We start from the raw sequence: 14,130 nt of genomic DNA, 5'->3' as shown, positions 1-14,130 counted from the left end.
AAAATAAAAATAATTAATTTGGGAAACGATCTCACTATCATGAAAGGTTTAATTGATTCACTAACCCAAAAGAAGAAGATGATGATGACAGCGGGAGGCAGGAGTCACTCTCTTCCCCTCCCTCGGAGGCCCCCTGAGTCAGGAGTCACTACCGCCGGCGCGCCCCAGTCCCGCCGCCTCGGGAAGGGAAAGGCAAAGCGCTTTTTGCCTTTCCCTTCCCGGCTGGCTGTTGGGAGTCGCTGCCGCCGGAGGCCACGACTCCACACCATTTTTTTTCAGAGGGAATCTGACTCGAGTATAAGCCGAGGGGATTTTTCAGCACAAAAATTGGGCTGAAAAACTAGGCTTATACTCGAGTATATACAGTACTTTTTTCAGGATGATCCATTGAGCCACCATAGCTGATTTCCATAACTAGGCCTCCATTTTTATATAATTTAATTCCACTCCCTTGTGAAGTCATTTCAGCTATTGGCTATGACCGCAACTTCCACCAGTAAACTCTAGTGTCAGTGGCTGGCTTTTTACTTTTGAACACTTAAGAGTTATGCTTAATTCGTGGTGATCCTGGCAGAGATTGAGGTTAACTCAGCCTTCCGTGTCCTTCCGAGGTCAGTAAAATGAGGACCCAGATTGTTGGGGGGGCAACAGGCTGATTCTGTAAACCACTTAGAGAGTGTTGTAAAGCACTATGAAGTGGTATATATGCCCAAGTGCTATTGCTATTAATCCTTTGCCTCTGTGTTCCAATTTATCATCCAAGAAGCAGTATAGAAGATGTTTCTGCTTAGCCTGACTCTGCCCAGAACTGCTCTGTGCTTTTGTGCAATTACTTTCTTGCCTTGGCTGCCTCCTTCTGCTGTCACTGTCTCCTGTGACTCATAAAATGGGTCTAACCCTGTTGCCATATTTGTGCAATAACGTGTGCAAGGCTTTTTAGAAATCCTCTTAAGAGGAAACTAAATATTGATTATTATTCATACAGCAATTATTGTTGCTTTCAGGGAAGAAGATTTTTGCTTTCATTGAAATTGCTAGCAGCAACTAAGTAGTTACATTTAAAGACTTGAAGAAAGTCTGCCAGTTGGATCAACAGTGTTTTTTTTAAGGCTAGGTTCTGTGGACTTGGCAGGCGTGGCTTGGTGGGCATGGCAGGGGAAGGTTACTGCAAAATCCCCATTCCCTCCCCACCCCCACTCACCTGCTTTCCAGCTCCATTCTCCTGTGCAGGGCAATCAAAGAAGACCCAGCCAATCAGCTGGGATTTGGGAGGCAGAGAATAGATGGGGTTGGTGGTATTTGCCAGAGGTGGCATTTGCCGGTTCTCCGAACTACTCAAAATTTCTGCTACCAGTTCTCCAGAACTGGTCAGAACCTGCTGAACAGCACCTCTGATAGTTTGCATTTAGCTCTGCTGTTTTCTTGGCATTTTGTCCTCATCCCTGAAAACTTTTTTTTTTCTATTAAGGAATAAGCCATTATTCTGAGATTCACTGAGGGAATTCTCTACATTCTAACCACTGAGTTGTGGTGGCACAGTGGTTAGAATGCAGTATTGCAGGCTAACTGACTGCTCACTGCCACAAGTTGGATCCTGACCAGCTCAAGGTTGACTCAGCCTTCCCTCCTTCCTAGGTGGGTAAAATGAGGAGCCAGATTGTTTGGAGCCAGATGTTGACTCTGTAAACTGCTTAGAGAGGGCTATAAAAGCACTGTGAAGCGGTGCAGTGTATACGTCTAAGTGCTCTTGTTCTTGCTTGCCCATTTATCCTCGTCCAAAGTAAAGCTTCTCAAAATTATTCCTCCTTTTTGTGGAACAGAAATTTGATGAGACGATTTAATTGCTCTAAAGTGAGAAGAAGTTATCTGGCAGCTTATTGGAGAATGAGCATTCATGCAGTATTATTTTATATCATATACTGTATATATGGACATGTTGATAAGAGAAAGAATCACTCTGGATTTTTTGCATCAAGAATGCTTTTATACAATTTGTTTATGAGAAAATTTTAAATTAAGATGAGAAATTTTGTAGCTATTATATAACGGGAGGAAAAAAATTCAGTTTTTTTTTTTTTCAATATCCAGCCAGGTGGATTTTTTTTTAATGTTTAATGTTGAAAAAAGGCAGTGGGTTTTTTATTGTTTTTTATTTTTAACAAAAAAAAGGAAAACTAATATTAAATGAAAGAATATGTAGGCATTCAGCACTGACAGAAACTAGAATATGTTAGGAGTAACTGGGATGGAGCAACTGAAGATATAGTATAATATCAATGTTCTTTTTTTCTTAAGTCTTTTTTGAGAAACTATGTTGGGGAGGAATCAAGTAGCATCTCTCTCTGTGTGTGTGTGTGTGTGTGTGTGTGTGTGTGTGTGTGTTTCCCCCATTTTTTAAAAATAATGGTTTAAGAGAAACTACAGGGAATATACCCATCACTAATTTTATGAATTTAGACTATTTTTACCCTATAGCTGTCTTCTTTGAGCTTATGTGGATAATAAATTTTAAAATACGCAGTTATGTTACACTGAAAGAATTTAGTGTCTCTGGGGTGCTATAGAAATTGTGCAGGCCTGCAATGATAGGCATACAGTATCCACTTGTAAAGATGCAAACATGCATGCTCACACATATCCCAAATCAAATCTTTTGCAAGGTGTCAATTTGCATGACGAAAATTCTCAGCCCAAAGTGAGCTATCAGATACCACTGAAGTATAAACCGCTCTCAAATGTTTCCTTGATAATAGGGGGAGATACCTGAGAATTCTTGAGTTGAAGGTTTCAAGAGGCACTTGGCAGATAAAAAATAATTTTCCTCCAATAAGGGGGGAAATAGGGGGCTTTGGAAAGAAACTTCTTTCTGAATCACAATTGGTTTATCCATTTGAAGAATTCCTTTCCTATCAGTTATCATCTCTGCCTGTCATCACACTGTGAGGAATCCTTGATGAGAGCAACCCTGAAGCTGGGGTGAAACACAGCCGAAGTCTGAGGCAAAAAAAAGTGCAAGATTAACATCTGGAACATTGAGGTGACATCCACATCCAACCTCTTCGCCTTCTGTAGGGGCCTTAAAACCTGGCTCTGCCAAATTGGCCGGGGACAGGTCATCGATGGGGGAAGGTCATACTGAAGTGGATTGATGGATTGGGAGAAGACTCTACTTCCACCCTGTTTGTATCTTGATTTCCTCCTTATCATGTTCATTAATTGTAATGTTAATACTTATAATAGTAATATTTTAATCTTTTACCTTGTTTTTATACCGTTGTAAGACACCTAGAGTTACCTCTAAGTCAGTGGTGGGATTCCAAAACTTTTACTACCAGTTCAGTGGGCATGGCTTGGTGGGCGTGCTTTGCACGCATGCAGACACTTTGCGTGCATGCGTGCCCCAAACACGCACGTTGCACAGGTGCAGAGGCATTCCAACTCACCTCCTGCAAGCCTGCACTCTCCCAGTTGCTTCAGCAGCTGCCGCGCAGCACTCTTCTGTGCCGCGCAAAGCAGCTGCGCTTCAAAAGCAGAAGATAAAGGTGAGTATGGGAGCCCAGGTGGGTGGGTGGGCCCAACAGAAGAGTGGCGGGGAGAATTGGTTCGGTCTCCGCTGCTCATCGCCGCTACCGGCTCGGCAGAACCGGGCCGAACCGATAGAATACCACCACTAGTCTAGGTGATATGTGCAGCATATAAATGTCATAATAAATAAAAATAAGGGTCCTTCCTAACAAATAAAAATAAGGATCCTGCAAAAATAAGGGTCCTTGGGCAGCTGTCAGAAGCTGGACTCAGAATAAGATCCCCTTCCTAACAAAATAACAGAGTTGAAGGAAACTCTGGAGGCCTTTTATTCCAAACCCCTACTCAAGCAGGAGACCCTATATCATTTCAGACAAATGGTTATCCAACATCTTCTTAAAAACCTCCAGTGTTGGTGTATTTACAACTTCTGGAGGCAAGTCGTTACACTGATTAATTGTTCCAATTGTCAGGAAATTCCTCCTTAGTTCTAGGTTGAATCTCTCCTTGATCAGTTTTCATCCATTATTCCTTGTCTGGCCTTCAGGTGCTTTGGAGAATAGCCTGATTCCCTCTTCTTTGTGGCAGCCCCTGAGAAGACTGCTATCATGTCACTCCTAGTCCTTCTTCTCATTAGACTAGACATGCCCAATGCTGCCCCATTACACTATTGTAAACCTCCACCTGGCATTCTTTCAGTGATTCCAGTACCTTTTGGCTCATGTTGTGTTGCTCATAACCATATCTGACTATGATTTTGTGGCTTCCTTCCGGCTCTTGTGACTCTTAAGTTGTCTTTTGGATTTCAGCATACCATCTCTTTGTACTGAATGAACAAAACCTACTAACTCTTCTTAGTACTGAATTTTATTTGGAATAGACATTTTCTTTCCCCTTCAGCTCTTTTGTTTGAAGAGTGATTTATAGGCACTAAGATAAGATGGAATAGCACTCTGGGTTGTTTGTTTTAAATTAGATCATTGGTTCATCTAAGTCAATATTGTCAACACCAATTGGCAATATTCCTTGGGGTTTAAGGCAAGAATTCTCTCAGCTCTAACCAGATGAGGCTTGAATTGTACATTTAGTGTAGGTTTTTTTTAAAAAAAAAAAAAAAAAAAAACAGGCAATGCTGCTCCTTTCCTTCATGTTTTCTGCATGCCTCAAGTTTCAGTCAAAGAGGCTGATCTTTCTTTTTGTTTCTAGAAACAGCTTTATTCTGAGTTTTTAGTGGGAACCATCTGACTTTGCTATCTGAAGCAATTCTTGAGGGTTCATAATGCTTTATGTATTTACAAGAAACACGATGAACCCCTGAGACTGTGTGAGTTTGGGAATTAGGGCTGTCAGAGGCTTCCTTATCAATTATGTAAGGGGAACAGAGAATTATGTGAGGGGAGCAAGGCTGGCCTGGATCTATCCAAATATGAATTTTGCTCAGTATTCTATATTACACAGGGAGAGCCAGTTTGGTCTAGTGGTTAAGCCACCAGGCTAAAAACTAGTAGATTGTAAGTTCTAGTCCCAACCTAGTTGCTGGGTGACTTGGGCCCAGTCTACCAGGAGACTGTGAGTTCTAGTCCTGCATTAGGCATGAGAGCCAACTGGGTGACTTTGGGACGATCATAAGGAAACTGCAAGTTCTAGTCCCGCCTTAGGCAGGAAAACTGGCTGAGGCGATATTGGACTCCTTTCTCAGCCCAGGCCATCAAGCTTAGGCGCCAACCTAGTTGGTCAATTCTTGTCACAACCAATGGATCAACCCTTGATTAGTCTGTAGAAAGCAGACCCTGCATTAGGATAGGAAGAAAGAAAAACAATTCTGTGTCACCCAGTGACATATCTAATCTATTTGTACCTCATAAGCAGAGGATGAAAGAACATTGCTCTTCGTAACCCAAGCTGTAATCTACAGTTCAGAATGTAGCTGAAAGTCATCAAAACTAAGTCACTAATGAATTTATCTTCATCCCTTTTGAAAGCTACGGAACTCATCATTAACAGAATGCATTTTTAAAAATGTGTAAAATTTCATTCCTGTCTCTGTGCTGTGGGTATTCTTCTCTCCTTTGAAACAGCCAGAAAGCCTGGGCTATGTGAGAATTCTGATTTGACAGCTATCCGTTAGTGGTCTGATTTATGTATCAAATTGGTTGAATTTATCCTATTCCCTCCATATTTTGTTTAGACCAAATCTGTTGCTTTGCATTGTCGGCTGAATGAAGGCAGCTGCCTCCAGTTTTCATAACATAAGATATGCATATATCTCCCAGCAGGAGAGCTCCGTCAGCAATGCAGTAAATAAATAAACTGAAGGAAATATGTTATTGCTTTCATATCCAGTGTCTAAACCCATTTCAGACAATGAAAGTGGAATACTGGGGGAAACACACACACACACAGCAGAACCTAAATGGTCTGTCTGCCACCTAGAGATGCCACCAAGGTCTAACATACAAGCATTAATAGAATGGCTTTAGAAGAACTTGATGCCTTGAATAAAATCTCACAAGCAACCATGAAAAAAAAGACGCTTTTGATTCAGCATACCTAGCGAGGGGTCTTTGAAATTTCTTTGTTCTTAAAATATAATTGATTCCAACCCATAGCACTGAAAAAAAAGCCTGCCCCTTTGAAAACCTCCACCCTTTTCTTAAAAAAAAAATACTTTTGTATTAAAAAAAAAATACAGGGAATGTTATTTGGGGCTTTACAATATTCACTGGCAGCTGACAAATGACCAGTGTTCTATTCTACAAATTCCCACAAGTGAAGAATAGTTTTTGAAATTAATGGAATTGGCAGAGATAGCAAAACTAGCTACTCCGAGGAAAGGGCAAAAGCCAATCTAGATTTCTTTCTGTTTGGAGACCACTTTTGGACTTCTTACTTGAGAAAGGTGAAAATTAAGTTTCACTATTCAGGGTTCAGCATTCAACAATTTGATTTGTTAGGATTATAGAAATATTGTGCATTTTTGTTCTTACTACAAATGTACACTGTATATTTACATGTTTATGTTTAAATGTAGTATAAACATGCATACATACATACATATGCATGTACATGTACATGCACACACACACATGCACACTCATTCATTCATTCTCTGTCTGGGGAATTCTGGGTGCTGAAGTCCATATCTATTTAAGTTGCTAAGATTGAGAAACAGTGGTCTAAATTCTAGTCCTTGAATCAACTGCCTTGTTGTGTTTAGAGACAAGGATAGCCTTGTCTATGTAGGAGAAGAGGATGAGCTGGAAGGCAGGGTTAAACATGTCATCAGTTTGGAATCTTTGCATTGTCACAAAAGACCTAAATGAATTTCATATAGTATTAATTTACCTTTGACCATTTAGTTGACAAGATTCTTGTATTAGCAGTAGCAATAATAAACCTTTCCGTGCTTTGAACTCCACAAATACTTCTGGTTATTTCCCCCCGATAGTCTACCTATCACCAATCTGCTAAAATGCCCTATATTCTCAAACTCCAGAAGATTGTAATCTACCCCACCAAACGGGGTTCAGTTTGATTTGGGGGTTACAGATATAGCTAAGCACAGCAACCATCTGACTTACCACCCAAATCTGCAAAGTGCTTTTTGCACAGCATATAAGAAGCAGAAATAAATCCTTGCGAATGCTACCTCTCCACTTACCTTATTGTAATACTTAAAACCATCCCCATAAAATAGTTATGACTGCATTTTATTTTGCTTTCACAGAAAAATTCAGATTGATACTATTGGTTCGCTCTAAAGGAAAACCCTACAGCAGATAAGCATTGGAAAGAGGAGCAAAGAAGCAAGCTAATTTGTATATAATTCCACCTCCATGATGTAGTAACCAAAAATTTCAATTAATTCTCTGAGTAATATTCTAGAACAGTCTTCTGTGGAATGAAGGCTACACTGGGCTTCTGATTACAAAGCAGGAATAGATTTTAAAATAAGCTCAACAGACATAAACAGGCATTGAGCTGGAAGGAAAGAAAGCATCCCTTTAATCAATCTTTAACCAAGCACCCTGTTTTGTATGAACAAGTGTGCCATCAAAGAAGGTTAAATAATCAGCATTCAGTCCTCTTGTATAAGCCATGTTATTTGGTTATAGTTAATTCTCCTTGTACAATGCACGCTGTTCTGAACAATAATTCAATGCAGCTTGGTTAGGAAGCATCTTGTTATTGACAAAAGAACAGTTACTGCTTATAAGCAGATCTCAAACAAACAACAATTTGGTTGATTTACCATGCCAGCCCAGGCATGGATTTCTGCAAGTTGTATTACCTGCCCCCCACCCCACCCCGCGGTCCATCTAACTAATGTCCTAATGGTCTCTTGAATTGGTGTATAAATTTGAATTGAAATGGTCTCTTGAATTGGTTTATAAAATTAGGTCATATTGTTTGGAGGACCTTTGTGTTTCCTAGCCAGATTGCTGGTTTGGTGCATCATTTTCACCACAAAGAAGAGGGGGGTCAATCTATTCTCCAAAACACCTGAAGGCAGGACAAAAAGCAATGGGTGGAAACTAAACAAGGAGAGAAGCAACTTAGAACTAAGAAATTTGATGATAGTGAAAACAGTTGACCACTGGAATGGCTTGCCTTCAGAAGTTAGAATAGAATAACAAAGTTGGAAGGGACCTTGAAGGTCTTCTAGTCCAACCCCCTGCTTAGGCAGGAAATCCTATACCATTTCAGACAAATTAAAAACTTCCAGTGTTGAAGCATTTACAACTTCTGGCAGCAAGTTGTTCCATGATTAATTGTTCTCACGGTCAGGAAATTTCTCCTTAGTTCTTTTTTTTTTTAGTTTAAAAATGAACTTTATTAAAGATTAAAAAGAACACAACGTACAATGTATAGAATACAACATTTCGTTGCAGACAAAAAATATATATACAGATACATAAGCAAATGAACCTAGTTCTAGGTTGCTTCTCTCCTTGATTAGTTTCCTCCCATTGCTTCTTGTCCTGCGCTCAGGTGTTTGGAGGATAGGTGTGGGTGTTCCATCACTGGAGGCTTTTGAGAAGAGGCTGGACGCTGGCCCTTGTCTGAAGTGGTTTCGGGTCTGCTGCCTCAGCAGCGGGGTTGGACTACAAGACCTCCAAGGTCCCTTCCACCTTTGTTATTCTGTCATAGTTGTTTTTGATGCTCCTGAATCTCATCCTACTCTGTTTTCTTCACAGTACCTCCGGATGATCCAATCATCATTGGAGGACCGATCATCAGCCTGCGAGCTGGAGATCCACTGAATCTGACCTGCCATGCTGACAATGCCAAACCAGCAGCAACTATCATCTGGATGAGGAGGGGAGAAGTCATCAATGGAGCCACCTATTCCAAAGTAAGGAGCCCTGACAGGCACCTGGAATGGGGAAAGCAAAGATACTTCCGGTTTACAGAGGTATTTTTGGCCACAAGGGGCTTCTTATGAAGTACAGGTAGTTGTCAGCTAACAACCCCAATTGGGACCAGAATTTTTGTTGCTAAGCTAGGCAATTGCTAAGTGACTTGTGGCTGATTTTGCTACCTATTTTGTCACCGTTATTAAATGAGTCACTGCAATCATTAAATGAATCACACGATCGTTAAGCAAATCTGGCTTCCCCCATTGACTTTGCTCATTGTAAGCCAGTTGAAGATCACAAAGGTAACAAATGGCAATCACATGATACAACCACCGTAAATACATGCCAGTTGCCAGTGGCCAACCGCTCAAATTTGATCACATGATTATGGGGATGCTGTAACAGTTGTAAGTGGTAAGGACCAATGGTCAATCACTTTTTTTCAGTGCTGTTCTAATTTTGAACAATCGCTACATGAATGGTTATAAGTGGAGGAGTTTGTTCAGATCCATTCTTTTTGGACATTTCCGCCCACATTCTTTCTATCACACAACTCAGGGCATCACATCTGGCATTCCATCCCAGCACTGAATCCAGACCTACTTAGTTTTAGAAAAGAGGGAGAATTATATGCTGTTTTATAATGCGCTGGGATCTTCTTTTCGATGAACAATAGAAGTAGAATAAGTAGTCAGAATAATGCTATTTTCTCTAAATCGTAATATAAGAAGCTCAAGTGATACCGGGTAGATGCTCAACAGGAACACTGGAATGGATAAATGTACTATTTTTTCATATACCCTGTTTCCCTGAAAATATGACCTACCCTTGAAAATAAGTCCTAGCTTGATTTTTACACGTGCACCCAATATAAGCTCTACCCCCAAAATAAGCCCTAATTAAGATCCCAACCACTCCAGAGTGCACGGGCACAAAATAAGCTAGGGTGGGGATGGGGAAGTGGAGCTGCCCTACTACTTACCTTTGGACAGTTGTAGCCAGACCTCGCACATTCCAACACCTGCCTTGCCAGCCGATTTCTTCTGCAGCTGGCAAGGCTGGCAAGGCTTTCCTGAAGGTCTCTGTAGCTGATCATAAAGCTCTGGATTTATCGGCTGCAGAGGCCTTCAGGAAAGCCTTGCCAGCCACAGAAGAAGTTCCTGAAGGCCTTTGAAAAAGGCGGCCAGGGGCGACACACGCAAATGAGGTTAGTCAGTGGATGGCATCCCCCGAAAATAAAACCTGGTGCCTTTTTTGATGGCAAAAATAAATAAGACAGAGTCTTATTTTCGGAGAAACACTGGTACTATGTTGTATGAAATCTGTATATGCTCCTATGTTGTATGAAAGCTAAATGATCAATAGACACCCACCACCTGCATTCCACAAAGGCTGGGGTGATGCCAAACCACTGTGCAGAAGGCGGGGGGGAAAGACCCAAACATGGAGACAAGCAAAGACAGAACTGTAAAACCAAGGATTTTGGACAAAGCAAACTTTATTCAAGGCAAATTATCCCCACAGCAGCAGCTGGAGAAGCCATGAGCTGGACTGCATACCTTCCTTTGGTCTCCAGCTGACCATTTTGCGAACATGACACCAGGCTATAATTTCCGAAAAAATGCTTGGTGCCTGAGTGCAGCATTATATTAGTTTCTAAGAGTTTTATTTCCACTGTAAAGAAAACTCTGCTGCTGAAAATGCCACCAAGGTGCCTCTCGGGCAGGCAAAAAGCAGGAGACCTCGGGGAGCAAAGGCTGTGGAAAGTAATAGCTCTCACCTCTGCATGTTATAAGCCGCCGTCTCAGAGATGTCAGCCTCACCTTCATGTCTCTTGGCACCACTTTTATCTTGGGCTGCCTTGAAGTTTTTATTATTGCAGGAGTGGAAATCGAGGTTCGTGTGATTTTGTTGCATGTTTGTATTTTGGTGGCAAGAAGATGCCACTTTCCTGATGAGTGTCATTGCTGATCCTTGGTGGGGCTGATTGAAAGTGAGAAGGCAGAAGTAAGGTGCTTACATACCTACCAATAGACATTATGGTGAAGAATGATTAGTAAGTGGGCTCAGCTATGAATGCCAAAGACTAGCCTGAAATGAATCTGATGAGAATCTGTAGTCCAATATGGTCTGGATATGAAGTTTAATTCATCCTATCTGAAAAGCACCCAGTTGGACAGGACTGGTCTATTCTTATTGGTCCATACTTGCTGGCTTCAGGCTTCTAGCAAAAGGTTTTCCCTCTTCACTGGAAATCTTAATGGTCTGAGTGTCAACTTCAAACTGAACCTGGCCACAGCCATTTTTCTGTTCCTCAGTTGCCACACAGAGGGGGAAGGAGGTTGGAATGCCTTACTGGTCAAAACAGAGAGCTTTCTCATGAGAACCAAGGTCATCTCTACTGGCAATGGATAAGGTTGGGGAAGGAATGCCTGGAAAACCTGCTTATTAACCCAATTGGCCAACGCAACTTGTGATACTTGGAGATGGGGTTATTTCCTATTTTAATTATACTGAAACTATGGGAAAGATTTAGAGTTGGTTTTGCTTTGAAGCTGTGCCAATGTGACAAACTCAATAAAGGAGATCTTTGAGGTGGATCCCAGTCTCAGAGTTCTGATTTGCTTGGGTTCAATAGTTGGAACCTTGACACTGGGACAAAGCTGCCATGAGATTCGGGGCTTGCAACCAAGGAAGGTCAAATCCAGAATCAAAGAAGGTTTGATTGCCTATGTTGAGATTGTCCAAGTAAAGTCCCAGCTTGGTCAGGAGAATTTCTTGGTTCTTGTTAAAAATAGCCAATCACCACTCTAATTGGATGCGTGGAACTAATCCAGGATCTAGGAAATCTTAACAGATGGGAGATATTTTTCCCCCAACGGGTTTCACTATGTGTGGCAATTGCACAGCAAACTGGGACCAACCCCACATTCACACCATATCTGTGCACAGGAACTGCATGTCTCAATCCTTTGGATAGCAGATACTCATTTCTCTGAAGTGGCTGTTTGTTTTCTTGTTAGCTTTTGTTTGCTCAGGACAAAGTGCTTCTGCTTTTATGAACATCATATCTGGTATTGTTTGGAAGTGATCCAAGGAAAACTACTGCATACACAGATTCTTTATGTACAATTTATAATTCAGTGGCAACATATCTGATTTGTATGCAAACGTTCCCAAGTTCAATGGTTAACACCTACATTAAACTCTTGTATGAAGCTCAGGAACAGGAAAATGGCTGCCAGCTGAGACTGGCTTAGCGTAAAAGCAACTTCTAATATTCTTATTGATACATATGCATCTTCTGTTCCAAACAATGCTTGGAGGCCCGTGATGAGATTATCCCTTATTCCACAGTTTCATAACACAGATATGGTCTTATGAATGAGTCTAATGCTTCCATAAAGCAGGTCTAAGTCCCATCAGTGAGCACATGAGTCTATGGAGATTCTCAGTCATGCAGGTTGTCCCAAAGGTGTTTTTTCAGGAGGTGACTGGACTTCTTGTTGTTTTTTTCTTTGAAAACGTTTTGCTTCTTATCAAGAAGCTTCTTCAGCTCTGACTGGATCCTTCTATTCCCCACCATTCAGTCAGAGCTGAAGAAGCTTCTTGGATGAGAATCAAAATATCTTCAAAGAAAACACAAGAAGTCCAATTGCCTCCTGAAAAAGCACCTTTGGGACAAATTGAGGAAGTATTGACATGTTGATCAATGTACACTAGCGAGATCAGGAACAGAAGAGGGCAGAAATAATATTCAACAGTATTGAGAGCCAGTTTGGTGTTGTGGTTAAGGTGCAAAATTAGAAATTGGGAGTTCTAACTCCGTCTTAAGAACAAATTCAGCTGGATAGACCTCAGGTTAGCCACATTCTCTCAGCCCTGGGAAGAAAAAGATTAGGGCAGTGATGGCTAACCCTTTTGGGCTCCTGTGCCAAAAATTGAGGGCGGGTACGCTCCCATGCCCCCTGCGCTTACGCACGCGGTTCTCTCCCTGCCCCGTTACCCGCACTGCACCTCCCAGCTGATTTTCAGCCCGTTTGAGGCCTTTTTTTGGCCTGCTAGAGGCTTGATGGATGCCTCTGCAGGCTTTGCAGGCTGAAAAATGGGCCTGTTTTGTTACTTCCGGTATTTCCGGAAGTACAGGAAGTGATGAAACGGGCCTATTTTTCATCCTGCAAAGCCTGCAGAGGCATTCCTCAAGCCTCTGGCAGGCCAAAAAAGCCCTGAAAATCAGCTGGGAGGCCCGCGCATGAGCAGTGAGGTAGGTTTGCCTGGGGCTTGAGTGCCCGCACAAATGGCTCTGCGTGCCACCTGTGGCACCCGTGCCATAGGTTCGCCATCACTGGACTAGGGCAAAATACTTCTGAAAACCTTGCTAAGAAGATGTAGGGAGTAGTGCAGAATCTAGTGCAGGGAGTTGCCAAGGTGTCAACACTGATTTGAAGGCCACCCCAGTATTTTCCTTTTAGGTAAAATACAGGTAGTTCTCGACTTACAGCCATTCACTTAGAGACTGTTTAAAGGTGCAACGGCACTGAATAAAGTGGCTGTCCCACTTACAACCATTGCAGCATCCCCATGGTTACAGGATTAAAAGGTGGTTGCTTGGCAATTGGTTCAGATTTATGACATTTGCAGTGCCCGTGGGTCATGCGATCACCTTTTGTGACCTTCTGGCAATGAGATTCACTTTACAACTGTGTTACTAACTTAATGCAGTGATTCAAGAACAGTTGTAAAATGGGGCAGAATTCACTTAAATGTCTCACTTAGCAACAGAAACTCTGTAGTCGATTGTGGTCATAAGCTTAGGACTAGCTATACATAGAGTCCCTCTTTCTGACTTTCTATGTCCTTGGTTAGTTAGAGCAGGGGTCCCCAACCACCGGGCCGCGGACCGGTACCGGGCTGTGGATCATTTTGTACCGGGCCACAAAGAAAATAAAAATAAAAATAAAAATAAAATTAAATTAAAATGGCGGCTTTCTTCGCCTTCGGTGAATGCTGCTGGGATCAGGGATCAAGGACACAAAGGAAAGAAGGGGAGGGAGGAAGCAACCAAAGCCTGTCCTGCTCTCCGGCTCAGCGGCTTCGGTTTCCTCCGCCTCGTTCCTCTCTCAGTTGCTCTCTCACTCCTCCACCAGCCCAGGAAGAAACTGCTTCAAAGAAGCCGGCAGGGTGGCTTTTCCTGTTGGCGCAGCTCCTCAGCGCCCGTTCACCCCCACCCGCGCCCGCAGTTCAA

General features: G+C 42.1%; 1 protein-coding gene across 4 annotated transcripts in view; it reads left to right on the top strand.

Annotated features, from left to right (window-relative positions):
- KIRREL3 (kirre like nephrin family adhesion molecule 3) overlaps positions 1 to 14,130 on the top strand; it is a 726,740-nt gene that overhangs the window by 548,974 nt on the left and 163,636 nt on the right. For all 4 annotated transcript variants that reach the window (XM_087970026.1, XM_087970028.1, XM_087970027.1 and 1 more), the window contains exon 5: positions 8,724 to 8,881. In XM_087970026.1, coding sequence (XP_087826152.1) covers positions 8,724 to 8,881 — 158 coding nt within the window. The remainder of the gene's footprint in view (positions 1 to 8,723; positions 8,882 to 14,130) is intronic.

This window comes from Notechis scutatus, chromosome 7 (assembly GCF_049901735.1).
Source record: "Notechis scutatus isolate UNSWTSFEM ecotype Mainland chromosome 7, rNotScu1.2, whole genome shotgun sequence".
Taxonomy (NCBI): Eukaryota; Metazoa; Chordata; class Lepidosauria; order Squamata; family Elapidae; genus Notechis; species Notechis scutatus.
This window is presented reverse-complemented; position numbering and strand designations above follow the sequence as displayed.